This window comes from Geotrypetes seraphini, chromosome 9, assembly GCF_902459505.1.
Source record: "Geotrypetes seraphini chromosome 9, aGeoSer1.1, whole genome shotgun sequence".
Lineage (NCBI taxonomy): Eukaryota > Metazoa > Chordata > Amphibia > Gymnophiona > Dermophiidae > Geotrypetes > Geotrypetes seraphini.
In genome coordinates this window covers 26,667,283-26,687,630 of record NC_047092.1, presented here as the reverse complement: position 1 = coordinate 26,687,630, position 20,348 = coordinate 26,667,283, and the positions used below count along the sequence as shown (strand labels likewise).

Here is a 20,348-nt window from a genome sequence, read left to right as displayed (position 1 = left end):
GTTTATTCATTTCTGTAGGAAAACATTCTGCACAGTGGGCCTTAGATGATGTCCTCATAGGCATGAACGACAGCTCTCGTACCAGTTTTCAAGACAAGTTTGACGGCTCCTTGGATCTGCAAACCAACTGGTACAGAATCCAAGGTGGTCAAGTAGATATTGACTGTCTTTCCATGGATACAGCCCTGGTCTTCAGTGAAAATATAGGTATGCATTCACTCTACATAATCTGATAAACCAAATGGCATTTGTTTTTTGCCTGCTAATAAAAGGGTTACCAGACGGATTTCCCTGGACATGTCCTCCTTTTGAGGACCATGTCCAGGGGTTTGAACGGGTTTTTCCGAACTCGGCACTTTGTCCAGGTTTTGAAAAGCTTCCAATGTCAGGACAGCAGATGCAATGCGGTGATGTCACACACACACATATGATGTCATCACGTCGCATGCGCACAATGTCATCGCGTTGCATGCGCTGATGTGCGAATGCTGTCCCAACACATGAACAGGTTAAGGGAGGTGAGGCTGGGGGCGGGGCTGGGTGCAGGATAGGGCGTGATGCGAGTGTAACTGGGCGGGCCTGGGGGTGTGGCCATGGGTCCAGATTTTCCTTTGGGAAATTATAATTTGGAGCAATTTTCAAAAGCAACCACTGATGCGATGTCTACAGGTCCCTGCAACTCTGGATTTGGCAACAGTTTTCCAAGAGAAAGTATGAACATACTCTTCCTTTGAAAATTGCCTTGGGAAAAGTATATTTATTTATTTAAAAGACTCATAGTCCGCCGAAAAACTGAGCGGATTACAACCATACACATAAAATATTAAATAAGCCATAGTAACATTAAAAACACAAACAAAATTTAAAATCGTGCTTGTCTCTCTTATTTGACTATGGGCTCCTTTTACGAAGCCGCGCTAGCAAGGTTAACGCGCGTGACTTTTCATCACGCGCTAACCCCCACGCTGGCCAAAAAACTACTGCCTGCTGAAGAGGCGGTAGCGGCTAGTGCATCCGGCGGTTTATTCCACGTGTTAAACCGCTAACGCGCCTTTGTAAAAGGAGCCCTATATGTTTAAGAAAACACTTCCAGAAATATGATTGTTTTCCGCAGCTTTTTAAAATTTTGTATCTTATCCATCATTCTTAACGGTCCAATTAAGTTGACATTTTCATCCCTGCCGTCAAAACCGCCTTCGTCCTAGTCTCAGCATATTTCACTCGCTGCATTCCATCTAGTGGCAAGTGCATAAGATATAGACGTCCTTGTGTGACATCCTGAATTGGATGCCTTTAATCCGAGTTGATTAATAGACTGCCACTATCTATTATAGTAAAGGCTTTTGTGAGAGACAAATTCAACTTTTATAATTAAGAGAGGATAACTTCAAGACCATCTCCCTTATTCTCACACTTGCCATAAGATAGTAGATATTTCCAAAGTTAACAGACCCTCAGAGGTACCACCATGATACTCAAAATTTTGTTCACTGTATCCGGCTTCACGTACCCAGTCCTCACTGGGTCTCAATAAGTTAGCTTTAACTGTCAAACTTTACCCTGAACTTTTGAGTTTATAAATATTAAATAGTACTTAGCTTTGTGTTTTTCTTTAAAAATGAGTTGATATATAGCAATATGTTTCCCCTTTAGTGGGCTTGTAAAGGATTGTCTTTTTGTATGATGTGGTGTATTGAAAATCTGTATGGTAACCCTTTTTTTCTTTTGATATCTTTATGATATTGTAAATGTATTAAATTCAATAAAAAAAAAATAATAAAAGCTTTGTAAATTAAGTGGTCTAACTTGCAGGGACATTTGTGCCGACATGTTTCACCCAGAGGGATTTTTCAAGGCTAATATCCCTTAGTTAGCTTCCGCTGCATCTTAGACCACTTAATTTACAAAGCTAAGTACTATTTAATATTTATAAACTCAAAAGTTCAGGGTAAAGTTTGACAGTTAAAGCTAACTTATTGAGACCCAGTGAGGACTGGATACGTGAAGCCGGATACAGTGAACGAAATTTTGAGTATCATGGTGGTACCTCTGAGGGTCTGTTAACTTTGGAAATATCTACTATCTTATGACAAGTGTGAGAATAAGGGAGATGGTCTTGAAGTTATCCTCTCTTAATTATAAAAATTTAATCCGAGTTGGACATCCTTTCTAAAATCTGCCTCAAATTTTCACACAAATCTATACCTGCACTGAAGGTTTAAATATGTACAGTATACTCCACGTTTGTATTTGCATACTTTATAAAATACACGCATACATCACAACTGTGCTCTGCTCCACCCAGCTGCTGGCCTCAAAACATTATGCCATCTTGAGTGTATTTAACCCTTTTTTAACATGTGAAACATACTTTATATGCAGAAAATTCTTCACAAAATTCTCCCCAAACAGCATCAAGTGAACTGATGTTTGTAAACTAAATATTTGCTTTGGTCCTCTATTAGGAAAAGCTCGTTATGCTGAGACCTGGGACTTCCATGTTACAGCCTCCACGTTCCTGCAGTTTGATCTGAACATGGGCTGCAGCAAATCTATTAGCCCCTCCCGTACGGTCCAGCTCCAGTATTCTCTGAACAATGGCAGGGACTGGCACCAGGTCACCGAGGAATGTGTCCCACCCAGAATTGGCTGCCTTCATTACACAGAGAGCTCGGTTTACACCTCTGAAAGGTTCCAGAACTGGAAGCGGATCACAGTCTACCTTCCACTGTCAACAATGTAAGAATTGATGTGCTGGATGTTCTGATCACCGTAAGATGATGAATGCTAAACTTCATTGGTTTGCCTGAGCAATGTTCAAATTTTGCATGCTATTATTTGGCCATGCAATGCGCCACATGGAGAAATAGTGCAGAAAATTTATCTGTGGAAACTGTACTTTATTTAGGTATAGATAGGATTTTTCCCTCAGATTTTCCCCCCAAATTTTACAACCACACTCAAAGTGGTTTACATACAGGTACTTCAAGCATTTTCCCTTTCTGTCCCAGTGGGCTCACAGACCACCTAATGTACTTGGGGCAGTGGAGGATTAAGTGCCTTGCCCATGGTCACAAGGATCAGCATGGGGTTTGAACCCACAACCTCAGGGTGCTGAGGTTGTAGCTCTAACCACTGCTCTTTTTTGCATTGCACCAGTATGTTTGCTTTTAATTAAAACAAAATTTTGAATGTGCAAAATTTAATCTTTGCAAAAGCAAATAATGTACTCTATTTCCCCTGTTAGACCCCCCCTCCCCAGCTGCTGGATGAAGTATGCAATATATCTGCTGCCACATGGCCCAGCATCTGCCGATTCAAGATGGTGGCCTGACCTCAGAACCTTTGAGCAGGATCTCAGAGCTGGATCAGCTCAAGTGGGGCCTGCCATTCTGACCAGTGGGCACGTTGAGGGAAAACAAGGCTGAGTCAACCTGTCCCTGCATTTTGGCTTATCCACCATTAGTACAACATGTCTGTCCCATAGCAAGGTTTTGTTAAGAGTTGAGGCCTAGGGGGAGAGAAGTTGAGATGGGTGGGATATCCTATCTTGTAGCAATTTTGTGGCTTGTTTATTCAAGGAATTTATTTAGACATATCTTACAGTTATTGTATGGTTTAGTTATGTTAGTATATTATTTCACTAGAATTTTAGTCCGTTACATTAACGGGTGGTAGAATATATGTCTGTGTGTCTTTATTTCTGTCTCTCCCTCCCTCCTGCTGTCTGTCTCTCTCCCTGGCCCCCTTTGTCTGTCTGTCTGTCTTTCTGTGTCTCTCCCTGCCCTTGTGTCTTTCTTCTTTTCTTTCTATCTATCTGTCTCTCTCCCTGCCTCCTATGCAGCACCATTTCTCTCCCACCACTTCCCTGTGCAGCAGCCACAGCAGCATTCCCTCCCCCTCCATTTCCCTCCCCCTACACCACTTCCCTGTGCAGCAGCAGCGTTTCCCCTACCCCCCTTTCCCTTCCCGCAGTCTGGCCAGCTCCCTTAGTCCCTTACTCCCCCCCCCCTTCCCTTTCCGCGGTCCCGATAAACCTTCCGATTCCAGCAGCGTCTGCAGCACTCTACTCACCCTGCTTCAGGGCTTTCTACTGCCCAGCAAATCAGGGCAGTAGAAGGCCCCGAAGCAGTGTGTGTAGAATGCTGCAGATGCTGCTTGAATCGGAAGGTTTCAGGACTCGCAGCCCTTGCCGGACCCGAAGCGAGCTCTGGGGGTTTTTAAGTCTGTTGGGGGAGGGGAGGAGGGAGGATAGCAGCTCCTCTCCCTTCCAGCTCCGTGCTTCTTGGCTTTATCCTTCAGACAGCAAGAGTCGCCGCAGCCAACAGGCTCTGCGCCTCCGTGCGCATGCGCACTCCTACCTGCGGATCCCTACAGCTCATGGAAAACGGCAGCATGCAGGTGGGAGTGCACATGCGCGCGTTATTATATTAGATATTGGTATATGGTTTAGTTTGGAGGGTAGAATGTCGACTATGCATGCTAGGATCAGAGCAACAATGATATCTGTGGCTGGCATAGAACTATGGATTGCCTTGCCTGGTATCCTGCGGTTTTGTGTGGGGAGGATGAATTTTAAGAAAATGCTGAAAACTCAATTATTTGCCAATGCCTTCTTATGTTAAGGTATATTTCAGTTGATAACTACCTTTTAGAACTCTTTTGACAGCAATGTATGATTTAAAGTTTGATTGTATTTTTGAATTGATTGAATTTGTGTTTTATTCCTGTTTATATAACAGGGACGATTAATGATGCTGGAAACCGCGTATTTGTATGCGGTATATAAATTTTTAAAATAAATCTGGAATATTATTTCATAGAAACATGATGGCAGATAAAGGCCAAACGGCCCATCTAGTCTGCCCATCCGCAATAACCATTAGTTCTTTCACTATCCAAGAGATCCCACATGCCTATCCCAGGCCCTCTTGAATTCAGACACAGCCTCTGTCTCCACCACCACTTCCAGGAGACTGTTCCATGCATCTACTACCCTTTCTGTAAAAAAGTTGTTACAACTCATTCATGATATTAAGGGAAGGGCAGGAACTTTCATGCTTGTATTACTCGTACTACTCTTCTGTGCACTGCAAAATGATCAAGTAGAGTTATGGGAGAGTTCAGGTCATTCTTTGCTTGGATGAGGCCTTTTTACTCTTAATAAGTAATGGAGGGAGGTCTCACCATTGCTTGTGTTTATGACTTAGATAAGGACTCCTTACCTGGCAATAATGAAATAGAAAAAGGGAAAGTTGGATCATTTCTTGGTCTTGCTGGATAAAGGTGGCATCTCCTAACCTGGGGCACGATAGTTACATTTTATGTGTTGGTTTTATGAAAATGCCCAGATGGGCCATTTATTGTTATGAGAATTTGAAAATGTTATATTAAACTAGTCTTTAAGCCCGTTACATTAACGGGTGCTAGAATATATGTCTGTCTATCTTTCTTTCTTTCTGTCTCTCTTTGTCTCTCTCTTTCTCTCTCTCTCTCTCCTTGGCTCCCTTTTTCTGTCTGTCTTTCTGTCCCTCTCCCTGCCCCTGTGTCTTTCTTCCTTTCTGTCTGTCTCCCTCCCTCCTACTGTCTGTCTGTCATTCTTTCCCTCCATTTCCCTGTGCAGTAGTATTTCCATCCCACTTCCCTGCAACAGCATTTCTCTCCCCCCCCCCCCACCGACTTCCCTGTGCAGCAGCAGCGGTATTTGTCTTCCCCTCCAGGTCCCTGTGCAGCAGTTGCAGCATTTCCCCCACCCCTTCCCTTCTCTTACCGCGATCTTGCCTGCTCCGTTCGGCCCCTCCCCCGCGTTCTGGCCTGCTGCGATCTGGCTGCTCCATTCGGCTCCTCGCGGCTGGAGTCCTCTTCTTTGTCGGCGGTGGCTCCTCTCATGATCCCCACCTGCGTCTTTCAACTAAAAAATGCAATACGGCAGGGAGCAGGCCAGACCGAAAAACAGAACCGTAAGCCGCACATGCGCACTTCCTATGGGTCGCTACAGCTCATGGAAAACCGGCGCACACATAGGAAGTACGCATGCGCGGCTTACCGTTTTATTATTATAGATAAAAAGTTTCATTTATTTTTTCTTAGAAGGAAAGAGCAATGAGGGTTCGGGGGAGAGGGAAAGAGAATTAGATGTTTTATATAGAAATCAAGACATGCTAACAATGAGCACAATGCCACATTAACAGGCACCTATACATGTCAATCATGTTGTAGGCGTCGTTAATAGAATCAGACCTAGCGATATCTAAACTTTGCTTAGGCACTGCTAGTCATCCTTAATTTTAGGTGTCCCTATTTAGGCCAGGATTTTCTTTGCCTATAATGTATGTGCCTACCAGCTCCTAAGGATGCCTATAACTTGCCTAACTTTCAAAAACGTTTCCGATCCACCCATAACCATTCCTACTTGGTGATAGGCGCCTACTGTTTAGAGAATTGCGCCTATTGTCTTTAGGTGCCTACCATCCAATTAATTTTTTTTTTCAATTATGGCCAATCAGGGATTTCCTTAGGCTCATCCCTAAGGACCAGTTAACATTACCTCTAGAAGTGCTGTTAACTGCATCATGCATTATCTACCATTCTCTTAACACACAGTAGTGACTTTTTCTCTGCATTAACTGCAAGACCATCTTCCCCAGAGAGTTAGAAATGCTTCTAATAGCTAACACAGGAGTTTTGCAGTTATCATGTATTTTAGCTTAGAACAGCTTAGCAAATAAGGGCCCATAATTCTTTCCGTCTTTTCTATACATACATCTGTCAGTTTGAAAGTGGCCCCCACAATATTAGGTGGTAGGGGTTAAGTGAAAGGCGTACTGACAAACGCCAGGTCCCAGGTTCAGTTCCCTCACAGATGACTCACCAGGAAGTAGAATAATAGACACAACCAGAGGTGATTGCATAAAGAATATATTATAGAAATAGTCTTACAGAAAAGTAATATTTATAAGCATTACAATTAAGCAGAGAGCATTACACTTAAGCAGAGAGCAAGCAGTCTCACTGCCTTACTGAGGTCAGAGGTAAAGAGGGACATAGAAGCTTGTAGTTCTAGGAAGCTTCGTGTTCCATAGATAAAGGGAAGTATAGACAGAGAGAGGGAGAGTGAAGACAGAACCAGAGTGCCAAGCAAAGAGCCAAGAGGTAGTTAGATAGAAAGAGAGAGAGGTCTTGATAGCTGCATAGAAAAAGAGAGAGATAGATGTGTGTTGCAGAGAGCAGGCTTTTATACCTTGACTCAATATAGAAACCTGTATGCCCCAGTATCTTTCTGTTTAGAATTTGCAAACTGTTTGAGACAATGGTTAATTTAATTAACAAAGGAGGGTGAGATACCTGTAAGCATGGTGATGGGATTAAGTCTCTGGCTTGATCTGTGCACCATTGTCCTAAGCACCCTCTTAATCAGACATTAACACCTTTTAGCTAGCCATGATTCAAGCAGGGCTACTTGAAACTTAGAATATATCAATCAGGGCTACTTAAAACAGTTTCCCTGCACTAAGGGTCTATCTGCCTTCTCATGCCAGGGTCAGATTGATATAATCTCCCAGAGGCCTCTAGGCTGACAACATCTATGAAATAAAACACCTTGACCATCAAAAACCATGACCATCAAAAACCATGACCATCAAAAACTCCATTGGCTGCCCCTAGAAGCAAGAGTACTGTTCAAATTTGCCTGACTTTGTTTCAAATCCATTCTTGGTTTGGCCCCCCCTATACCTGGTCTCCCATTTTTAACTGGACTGTTCCACCAGGCCTACACACAGATTACATATGTTTAGCCACCCAATAATAAAAACCTGCCGATATAAAAGATTCCTTGACAGAACTCTTGCTTTCCAAGCAAGTCAACAGAATGGCTGGCTAGGTAACATCATCAAGCACTCCTCCTCATCCTACCTTAACTTCAGAAAACTAGTCAAAACTAATCTGTTTAACCGATTTGTGACCAAGAACTCTTAAAGCCTTACCCCAGTATTCTACTTGCATGTCCCCCGGTATTGTACTTACATGCGACTCTTACTCTGTCTCTCTTCCTCCCCACAAATATTCATGTATTCAAAGACTTCATTGTTATTTTTTTCGCTGACTGTCCAGCTCTTCTTATTGTAAACCGCCTTGAACTACTTTGGCTTTGGCGGTATATAAAAATAAAATTAGTATTGTTATTATTACCTGGAAAGTTCACAGAATAGATTGTAGTCTTGTTAGTAAAAGGCATCACACGCAGAAAAGCCTGATGTGTTAACAAGCATAAGAAGTTCCAGCTTTATTGTGGATGTGCAAGTAAAATCTTTTCCACAAGATATATATCAGTTTGTGGTGCAAAATGTTTAAAGTCAGGAAATAAAACACCTGTATCTATTTGCTTATGTAGCAACACACATCATGAGATAGCACAGTGCCCAGGTATGGTGTAATCTCACATCATCAGCATGTCCTCAGTGTCTCACTGCTGTTACTAACAGTGCTGCCAATTAATTTACTATTTTTGTCTTTTTAAATGCAAATAATGCTGAGGATTGGAGGGATGTTCACAGGGGAAAGTGTATGGCCTCTTTTTGGATTTTTTTTTTTTTCTGTCATTTGTCTTAATTAGAAAAAAAATTTTCATGTGCATTAGAAATTTTTATTTTTTTTTTCCAATTTTTATTTATGCATTTTTATACACAAAACACCACAGTACAACCAGGCAAACATTTAGAAATTTTTAACACATGAAAATTGACTTTATTTTTGTTAATGTGTAGGTTATCATCCATCAGATTTTGTGCAACTACTGTACTTTAAGACATACTGAAAAAATGAATGCATGTAAATGAATATAATGTCTAACCATTTAGGGCCAGAATCTATAGACGGTGGTTGTCAGTGCTTATAGAATCATAACCTAGTGTTGCCTAAGCAGACTTAGGCATTGCTAGGCACTGTACATTAACCAAGGTTTTACCAATCCTATTTTACCGGCACCTAACTCATGCCTACAATGCCTAACAATGCCCTATTTTCCCGATAGGCTTCGTTAGACAGAGGGTGCATCGACTTAGGCATCCCAAGACTTACACATAGAACTCTTAACTGGTCATTAAAAAAATGTTTTTTGATTGGCTAAAAACTGGCGTGGTCAATTACCATGCCAATTTAAAAAAAAGTTGCGCTCAAATTCTGAAGTTAGACTTCACTAAACATCCTAGTGGCACATAAGCATTGCCTCCGCTGGGTCAGACCCGAGGTCCATCGCGCCCAGCAGTCCGCTCACGCGGCGGCCCAACAGGTCCAGGACCTGCACAGTACTCTTCTATCTATACCCTTCTATCCCCTTTTCTAGTAGGAAAATGTCCAATCCTTTCTTAAACCCCAGTACCGTACTCTGCCCTATTACGTCCTCTGGAAGCGCATTCCAGGTGTCTACCACGCGTTGAGTAAAGAAGAACTTCCTAGCATTCGTTTTGAATCTATCCCCTTTCAACTTCTCCGAATGCCCTCTTGTTCTTTTATTTTTCGAAAGTTTGAAGAATCTGTCCCTCTCTACTCTCTCTATGCCCTTCAAGATCTTGTAAGTCTCTATCATATCCCCTCTAAGTCTCCTCTTCTCCAGGGAAAAGAGTCCCAGTTTCTCCAATCTTTCAGCGTATGAAAGATTTTCCATCCCTTTTATCTAACATAGGCATCCTTTACAGAATCTGGCCCTTAGAGCTGTGGGCGTGGCATACTTAGCTGTCTTATTCTGAATGTATGTCCGTTATACCATATACAACCTGTACTTGTCCATCTAAATTTTAGCTGGAAATCACTGAAAATATACACTATCTAGTTAAATCTAAAACTAATTTGGGAATGATTTGATCATGTGAGACAATTATTGGGGGGAAAAAAAAACTCCATTGGCTCCCAGTCAAATGCTAGATTGTATTTAAAGTCCTGGTGTCAGTCTTTAAAGCTTTACACGCTGCGATGCCTTGGTATCTGAATCAGATGCTGAACGTGTACCAACCCTAAAGATCTTTATGGTCTGAAGGGATGCTGAGACTGGTTGATGATGCACTCAGTAGTAGGGCTACCAGACATCCGGATTTTCCCGGACATGTCCTCCTTTTGAGGACATGTCCAGGGATCCGGACGGCTTTTCAAAACCTGGCACTTTGTCCAGGTTTTGAAAAGCTTCCCCCGAAATTATGTCGGCAAAGAGGACATCCGCGCATGTGCGAGTGCATGTGACATCATCACATTGCATTCGCGCAAGCATGGATGCCCACCTGCCTGACCAAAGCAAGTGGCGGGGGCAGGGCTAGGGTGGGATTAGGGGCAGGACTGGGTCGTAACGGGATGGGGAGGGGTGGGTCTAGGGGTCCACTCTGGTCATTGCCATCCTAAGCCATGTGGTCCAAGAAGTTCCTTCCAAAATGCTCGACTCATGATCCTAAATCTAGCCAATGGTTGTTATGGAATATCCACAACCGAAGAAAAGTAGAACCAATTCCTGGACTTCCAAGAGTTTAAAAAATGGTGTGGTTTATTCAACACAATTCCAAATACAAAAAACACAATGTACAATTTAAGCCCAATATATTATAGAGAATAAAAGTCACTTTCTGTATTCTGATGACCAGACCCTATACGGGCTGTGTTTCGGCAAGATTTGCCTTCTATACAGCAATGAAAACAGCAACTTCACAGAAACATCTGTGAAAAAGTCCTCGAATGCTCCTGTCTTGCTGGCTAATTTGCACAATTGCAGTACTATGCAGTTTCAGATGAGCAATTTTGAATTGAGAGACGATTCCTGTTTATTAATAGCTCCTTGAAGCAATAATATTGCACGGGTTTGCTTGCCTCGGTCCTGCAATAAAAATGGTTTGAACTGTGTTGTTTGGTGAGGAGCAACGCTGGTTATTATCCCCTGAGGAAGATCTGCTTTGTACAGATTGAAACGCCCACCTCTCCTGTTTGAGGGGCGTTGGGAGTTGTATAGATCCAACCAGCGCTGGTTTATGGGTCACACCATCTGAGATAAGTGTGGCTTCTTCTCAAATGTATTTTTGTGATTAGTGTTTTTCATTTTTTGATTTTTTTTTATTATATAATTCAGTTTAATGGTAATTCATAATATACACACTTGCAGATGTAGTTTTGTAGGTTTTACTACTAATAATAATAATTTCATATTTTTATATACCGCCCAACCAATAGTTCTGGGCGGTTCACATCAAGAGGACTGTTACATTTCAGTGAAAATATAGAATCAGAGAATACATTTTGATAAAAATATCAAATCAGAGAATATAACTATAAAATTAACGTACAAATCTTTCAAACAGGTAAGTTTTCATCGACTTTCTAAATGCATAATAGGATTGTGTTTAAGCAATCAAAGAACTCATCCAAGAATTCATTTTTCCAGCTTGGAAAGCAAGTGTCTTTTGCAAAGAACTCTTGAAACGACATGCTTTTGGATTTCTTGTATTCTTACTTGACATGTATAATATAAATTGGGAGGATAGGTATGTTGGTAGGCGAGGTACGTAGGATGGGACAGGCGTAGGTGATTAAAACTTGGAGTCAGGATGTCGACCTGGAATAATATAAAGTTAGGAGGTCCTATGATCTGATCACCCATAGTTATAATACGCCTGCCTCTTACTGAAAATAAATTGACTGTTTAGAAAAAAAGATAGTGCCTTACATTGATTCTGTATGGGAGTAGATAATACTGAAGGCAGAAACATTCAAACTCGCCTATGATAGGCGCTTTGGATTCTTTTAAACAATCTTTTTGAGACATCCATATTAGACTCAATTTACTCTATACTGCCCTTAAATTATATAGCAGAGTATTTACATTGAAATATATATATGTTTCTGGTGTTTTTTTGCTAGTTCTCCAAGAACACGTTTCAGATGGATTCAGAATGACTATGCTCCAGGTTCTAATTCTTGGGCCATTGATAATGTATTCCTGACAGCTGGGTGTCCCTGGATGTGTTCAGGCCATGGAATCTGTGATGCCGGTCACTGTGTGTAAGTACTGAAATGTCTTCTCCATGAAACTCTCTCTCTACTCTAACCTTCTTCCTTACTAACTCATATTTTTTTCTTAATATTTTCCAAAATACGATGGCTGGCAAGATAGTTTATAGTTATTATTTATAGTCCACCTTTAACAAGGCAGATTACTATTAAAATTACATGCACAATAAATATACAAGCAACATATAAAATATATCATTCATCTAATACAGAAAAATGTCAATAACCATATTTCATCTTACAAAATTTCTTAAAATTAAAAGCCTGTCCCTGGAACTAAGGGTCTGGTCAATGGCGTAACGGGACTGAGCAGCGCCTGGGGTGATGACTCCACTCTCCTTCCCTCTTCCCCCCTCCCTCCCACCACGTGCATGCTTCCCTTCCCCGTACCTTTTTATCTTCTGCACGAGCAGCCATGAATTTGCTCATGTCGGCTTTGGCACTGGACCAGGAAGTGACATCAGAGGGGGATCCGAGGCTGGCATGGGCAGCAGGTTGGAAATCGGCTCTTGAAATATACAGCTCCATTATTCTTGTAACTTCTCCTGGAAATGACCAGAATTATCTCTGTAATTATCCTGGAAATGTCCAGTTGTCTCTTTTGTAATCCACCCAGAACTGCAAGGTTGAGGCGGAATAGAAATCAGTAATGTAATATACATAGTAACATAGTACTATGTATATTACATTACTGATATACATAGTACTATGTTACTATGTATGTAATGTAATGTAATGTAAATCCTGCTCGTACCAGTGAAGTTAAAGAGGTACGGGGGGGGGGGGAGGGGAGGGAAGGCACGCACACAGTGGGGGAATGGGGAAGGAGCAGGGATAGAAAAGAGGGTAGAAGGGCGCCACCATCCCAGGCGCCTCCTACCCTCACTATGCCACTGCCCCTCCCCAAAGTTTTTAGGCTTCAGCAAAAAGAATGATTTTCCCTTGGAAAACACTATAATCAATAAAGTAGATACACACACTCAAACTACCAAAACCAAATTAGATCCCACTTATCCTTATTAGTGTCTGAAGTGTGCTTTAATTTAAAAAGTGCATAAATACAGCACTGCTAATGGAGGGAGAAAGCAGAGGTAAGGGTCAGGATTATTCCTTTGAAAAAACAACTTGTAAGATTTTTTTTCTGTGGTTTCACAAGTTGCAGGGTGTGATTCAGCTTATGAAACCTGGATTTGGGTCCCATGCCCAGCAGCCATTAAAGTTGATATGTTTCATGTGCAGTGTTAAGGCATCTGATTTGTCACATCCAAAGTGGCATGGCATAAAATTCTTTTTTTTTTCATATATATTTTTATTGACATTTTTAAATATATAAATAAACACAATAAAACCAATATAATAGCATAACAACAAAAAAAACATTACCTTAACATAATAGTCCTAAGATGTCACACAATACTAAAGATAGAATCTAACATCCAAAGTGGCATGGCCTAAAATTCTTTTTTTTTTCATATATATTTTTGACATTTTTAAATACATAAATAAACACAATAAAAGCAATATAACATAACAACAAAAAAACATTACCTAACATAATAGTCCTAAGATGTCACAAAATACTAAAGATAGAATCTAACATAATATTCACTTTTACTCACTAAAATTTAATAAACATTGCCATATTTTCTTAAATTTCCTCAAATTGCCACTCTTTATAGCATAAGGTTTCTCATATTTACTATATAAGCACAGCAAATTCCTCCAGATATTATAGCCTAATTTAGAAAAGTCTGTCCAGTTATATAAAATTGTTTTAACGGATATCATCAATAAATTCTTCAGTAGTTGTGCTTTATAACTATCATGGCGTGGCCTAAAATTCTATCAACAATTTATCTTTAAGCAAACTTTCATCCCACCAATATACTGTCTTTAATATATGCTAAATGAGTTATGTGCTTGAATTTTTTTTTTTTAACATAATTTTAACATTTTAAATAATCTCTTAGTTTTTATTATTGTAAACCGCCCAGATACTTGTGATGGTCGGTTTATCAAATTATAAATAAACTTGAGTATGTAAAGTGCACATTGTTACGTGTTTTAAGATTATATTTAATTCTTATTTTACTAAACATGTAAGCATTGCCATTTTCCATGAATGAAAATGTACTTGCAGGTGTGACAGAGGCTTTGGAGGTTCTTACTGTGTCCCTGTTGCTCCTCTTCCCACTGTCCTGAAAGATGACTTCAACAGTAACCTGCACCCTGATCTCTGGCCTGAAGTCTACGGAGCGGATAGAGGCAATCTCAATGGGGAAACGATGAAATCTGGAACTGCACTCATCTTTAAAGGGGTTGGGCCATATTTTCACTGAAATCTGTCTAGAATATGAACTGTGCAAAATTATGTATAAAAGCAGTTGGGTTGATATTGGAAGGAAGTTATGCATTGGCCACATTTTGGGCCTTATTCTATATATAGCGCCAAAAAGTTGGCACTCACTAGAAAGGTGCTTAGACCATGATTCTAGGAACAGCGTTCAAAGTAGAGAATGATACGGTGACAAAATTCATCACCGTTCCCGTCCCCGCGGATAACCGCGGGAAACCATCTTCATGTCATTCTTTAAGGAAAGAGCTAAGAATCAGAGTATGAATGGCCACAACCACTGACCCACAAGCTTTGCTTTGAAGAATGCTGGTGTAGAAGGACTGAGGTTGAGATAGACACTACAGAATGACAGTCTCTAGTATCCAGAGCAGATATTGTGATGTCATAATGCCTCATTCCACCAGTGCCTAAGAGCCAATCACATCAGTGATGTCACAATGGCTTCATTATCCTTGGCTCACATAAGAATCAGAGTATGAATGGCCACAACCACTGACCCGCAAGCTTTGCTTTGAAGAATGCTGGTGTAGAAGGACTCAGGGATTATTTCCCGTGGTTATCCGCGGGGACGGGGACGGTGATGAATTTTGTCACCATGTCATTCTCTAGTTCAAAGTTAAGTGATTGTAGGTTTCCTACCACCGCCTAATTTAATTGTTTTAATTGACGATAAACGACATGGAAATTGACCGTGTCATTTAAAACCGATTAAAAATGATTTTTTTTTAAAAATGGAGGCGTTTAAGGGTGCCTCTAAAATGGCCACTGTTCTCCCATCTACAGACACTTTATGACGCCTAACGCCGGAAGTGGTATAAGGCATCGTAAAGTGCCTCCGTTGCCACAGTTCAAGTGAAAGGTAGGCCTTTAAAACCATGGCCTACATTTCCAGCGCCTACCTTTCATGAAGTTGTGATTCTAGAAACAGTGCCATTGTGTGACCGACATGCAATCAGGGGCCGTGTTGTAGGCGACCGCCACCGGCGCCGGTGCAGTTTATAGAATCAAGCCCTTAGCGCAAAATGGTTTTTTAGCAAAGATAAAGTTGCAGTTACATTTTTGCAACACAATAAAGCATATGTCGCAAAGCGTTTGCTAAGGGAGTTTCCTAATAAAGGTTGGACTAATGTATGTTCAAAGGTCATACTAAATGTTTAAACAATTGCAAAGTATTTTAAAACTGTGTAAGGGGTTCTGTTTTTTGTGGACACTATGGGGAAAATTCTTTAAATTGTGTTTAAAAAGATAGACACCTATAATATAGGGCTTATCTCTTGTCAGTCACACATAGGTGCCTGTTACAGAATCGTGCCTAACTTAAATTTAGGTGCTTGTAATGTAGGCCAGGGTTTTAAAGACCTACATTATAGGTGCCTAAGCCCTTCTCTGCCCCTAAACACGCCTACTTTGGAGTTAGGGGCCATTGGGCGCTATGCAATAGGTGCCTATGTTTTGTAGAATCAAGCCTAAAAAGATAGGTGCCTATCACCCAGTTAAATAGCACTAAGCCAGCTAACCATGAATATTTGCAGGGAGATAGCTAAATATCTCTGCTGAATATTTGCGGTTAAGGGAATACAGGGACTTATGTATCAATACTAGTCAGTAAAATAGCTATAATGATAAATAGGAGACTGACTATACTGGTGATAATTACCAGTGAGGAGAAAGCGGCTGACACTTTGAAAAAATGCTCAGAAAAGTGAAACTCTGAAGAGGGGGTGAGAACCTCCTCTTAAGGGAAGAGTTTACCGTCCAGTCATTGCATTAGTACTTGAAACATCACTTTCTGACCACTGGTAAAACATTGTATTATTCTTGTAAACTCAACATGAAATATTCAAAATTTCTTATGCAAAAGATATCTCTCAATGGAAAAATGATGCAATGCCCTTATCTTAAGAATCTTAAGGCTCTCAGGGGTCCCAACGCGGCCCCGTTTCGAGTTCTGCTTCAGGAGACCCAAAATCACGTTTTAAACCCTCTGTGCAGTCATAATGCTTTTCCAAGAGAAAATCTGAAAAATAATGAATTTGTATCAAAAACCACACACCGCAGCAGAATACTCGAACATACTGCGATGAGGGAAATCATAACGTGTTATTAGCAAACAGAAGAAAGGAAGCACTAAACACTCACATACCATTCACTGAGTTCGAAAATTCCAAACGACGGAGACCGCTACCCACCTCACCCGATTTATACTAAAAAGAGGGGGAGGGGAAGGGTGACCTCCGTCGAAACGTGATGACGTCGAAAACGTCAAAAGGTTACTGTCGCAAGCAAACAGCTGTTACTGTGAATAAAGCCAATTGAAAAATGAAAAAACTGTAAAAATACAATTGAAAAATGAAAAAACTGTAAAAATACAAAAATGGAAAATTGAAAAAACAAAAACAAAATTACAGGAAAGCAACCCATTCAATCTCGTTGTTTAACCCATGAGGGTGCAGCGTGTTTAATTCAAAAATCCACTGCTGTTCTTTACGCCAAAGCAATTTAGATGCATCTCCCCCTCTAGTGAGGACTACTGAATCCAGTACGGAAAATTTCAGGTCATCTGCCTTAAGATTCTTAAGATAAGTGCATTGCATCATTTTTCCATTGAGAGATATCTTTTGCATAAGAAATTTTGAATATTTCATGTTGAGTTTACAAGAATAATACAACGTTTTACCAGTGGTCAGAAAGTGATGTTTCAAGTACTAATGCAATGACTGGACGGTAAACTCTTCCCTTAACCCTTTCAGGACCAAGGGACATATTTGTCCCATAACTTTAAAATCCTATACATTTTGATTGGGATAGTCTACAGTTCTAAATTTGATATGTACGGATTCCATATGATACTGCCTTTATGTAAACAAACTGGTTCCGACATTCATTCATTAGCGTCGTTGCCAGATTGACGAGAAGATTCACTTGCCACACTGTCCATAAGCCAGAAGTGTGATTTTTTTAAATAAAAATAATGATATTTCACAAAAAAAATCAATTTTTTGGCATCTGCAAGCCCTTTTTACCATAAAAATGTCGTCAAAACCACAAAAATTGGCCTACGATCCTTATGGTCCTGAAAGGGTTAAGAGGAGGTTCTCACCCCCTCTTCAGAGTTTCACTTTTCTGAGCATTTTTTCAAAGTGTCAGCCGCTTTCTCCTCACTGGTAATTATCACCAGTATAGTCAGTCTCCTATTTATCAGAATATTTGCGGTTAGCAGCTATCCCAGTCATTGGCTATGTCATGCAACATAGCCGGTTATTGTCAATATTCATTGGCTGACCAGCTAAGTTTAGTGGCCAGACAGACCTGTAAAAATAGCAGATCTATCTTTAGCCACTATAAGTTAAGCCGGTCCGCTGATGAATATCAACATAACCGGCTATGTTTCTAGCGGCCAAATAAAACACTGGAAATTCGATGTCAGTCATCGGATTAAGACCAACATTGAAATTTGGGGTTCGGCCAAGCTACCTAAAGATATGCAAATTGGGCAAAACATTTTTTAAGTCAACCAACTCTAGCAAATCTGAAGTAATAGTATTGATTCAAAATATGAAAAATAATTACTTATTTTTAATTTCAGGAGGGGCTGAGGATGCTTGTTTCCAGAGATTTAGACTGCACGCATACTCTGTACATCCAGTTTTCATTTAAATTCATAGCAAAAGGTAAAAGCGCTGTTTGTTGTTTTTTCTGAATGCTGTTTACATATCGTCAACAGGAAATAATTCTGATATTAAGAAAACAGCATTAATGAATGCTAGTTTATGCTAAACTGTAATGAACTCCCCATGAAATGTCACATAGTCCATATAACCCAGTGGTCTCAAACTCGTGGCCCGGGGGCAACATGTGTACTATTTTGAGGCCCTCGGTATGTTTATCATAATCACAAAAGTTAAAATAAAACAGTTTCTTGATCATTTGTCTCTTTAGCTATAAATGACAATATTATTATTAAGATTTAGCTAAAAGGAAAGATTTATAAACTATAAAGAGTTTTACCTTATGCAAAGTTGTCATTTCTTTAACAAGACATTAACTATTTTTTTTCTGAGGCCCTCCAAGTACCTACAAATCCAAACTGTGGCCCTGCAAAGGGTTTGAGTTGGAGACTGATATAACCCAACAGAATTTTAGAAAGGACATCCAACTCAGAATATGAACAACCACATCAGAATGTCACAAATGGATGTCCATCTCACATGTATTTTAGAAATGGATTCAGCCTGCCCTAAAATACACATTAGATGGAGTCCATATATGTGAAACATCCAGCATAAACATCCATTTTACAAACTGAAATATTGAAATTATGAATGAGGCAAACCAAGGGACGCCTGGCACCATAGGAACGTCCATCTTATAAAATGGCCACACGGGCATTTGTGCAGAGCAGAGGGATAGGCTAATGGTTAGAACACTAGGCTGAGAATCAGGTAATACAGGCGCAAATCCCAATTCAGCTGTTTCTGATTTTGTTTTAATTGTGAGCCCTCCAGGAACAGAAAAATGGAGGGGGAGGGAGGGTTGTGCTATATGTTCAAGAGGGAATTGAATCAAATCAAATAAACATTCTGCATGACATAGATGGCAGTGTGGAATCCATATGGATAGAAATTCCATGTGTAAATGGAAGGAATATAAGGGTAGGGTTATACTACCGTCCCCTGGGACAGAATGAGCAGGCATCCCTGCTGCCGGTGATCTTTGCGGAGGGGAGGGGGAGGGGGGTTCCAGCAGGAGGGATTGGGCGCAGCTTTTAATCCGGCCCTGGTCTCTGCATTGCTTCCCTCCTTTTTCTCAATGATTCAGAAAGGCAGGGGCTTCCTTGTCAATTGTCCCTTACCCAACCCAACCTTTTTATTTTTTTATCTTTACTTTTAACTCTAGCTATGTTATATCTTTAATTTTAAAATTTTTCTTTGAAAATTCATTTTATTGCAAACCGTTTAGATACCTGTTTGATATACGGTATATCAGAAATAAAGAAACCTTGAAACTTCTGCTCCGCTGTTATTGCGAAGGATGGTCTATAAGTAGTATGTAATAAACATAAACAGTCATCTTTGTTAACAAGGCTTTCTCTCCTGCATCTGTGGCAGAGATCTGCCTCTTCCAAAGTGCATCCCAACAGCTCTTCATTTAAGAGGCCCATTGCACATTGGAGAAAAGAGCAGGGACGGGAGGCGAGCGAATAATCCTGTTCATATTTAGCCAAGGTTGGCATTTTTTGAAATTCTGACTGCAACGAGCAGACTTGAGACGGTATATTCTGTCCAGTCCTTATCCAGGCACTGGACCGAATATCCGCGACTTTGCCCTCTGAGTGCCACTGACATTCTGTTCCGGTACTTGGATAGCTAGCCAGGCCTAGTTAGGACCGCTGCTCATGCGATCTGGTTATTGATCAAGGCGTTGGCATTGAATATCTATGTTGGTTGGATGACTTCCAGGGCCACCCCAATACACCACTGAACTGCCCGGTACTGACCAGACAGTGAAACATTAGTTTGCCCAGATATTCAGTGGCACTATCCAGGTAAATGCAGCTGAAAATCCAGATATGATCCAGTGAGCAGCACTTATGAAAATAATGCTAGGATTACATACACTGAAAAATGCTAGGAAGTTTTTCTTTACCCAACGTGTGATGGACGCCTGAAATGCACTTCCAGAGGGCGTAATACTGCAGAGTACGGTATTGGGGTTCAAGAAAGGATTGGACAATTTCCTGCTGGAAAAGGGGATAGAGGGGTATAGATAGAGGATTACTGCACAGGTCCTGGACCTGTTGAGCCTCCGCGTGAGCGGACTGCTGGGCACGATGGATCTCTGGTCTGACCCAGTGGAGGCTTTGCTTATGTTCCTATGTTATTAATCAATAATAATAAAATGCTAGAGCGCACATGCGCTCTCAAAAATTTGAGAGTCCTGGCACCATGAG

At 40.7% G+C, this 20,348-nt stretch overlaps 1 protein-coding gene across 1 annotated transcript in view; it reads left to right on the top strand.

Moving 5' to 3' along the window:
* RELN (reelin) overlaps positions 1-20,348 on the top strand; it is a 534,390-nt gene that overhangs the window by 392,190 nt on the left and 121,852 nt on the right. The window contains exons 33-37 of the mRNA XM_033958706.1: positions 19-207; positions 2,466-2,739; positions 11,893-12,033; positions 14,183-14,360; positions 17,985-18,069. Coding sequence (XP_033814597.1) covers positions 19-207; positions 2,466-2,739; positions 11,893-12,033; positions 14,183-14,360; positions 17,985-18,069 — 867 coding nt within the window. The remainder of the gene's footprint in view (positions 1-18; positions 208-2,465; positions 2,740-11,892; positions 12,034-14,182; positions 14,361-17,984; positions 18,070-20,348) is intronic.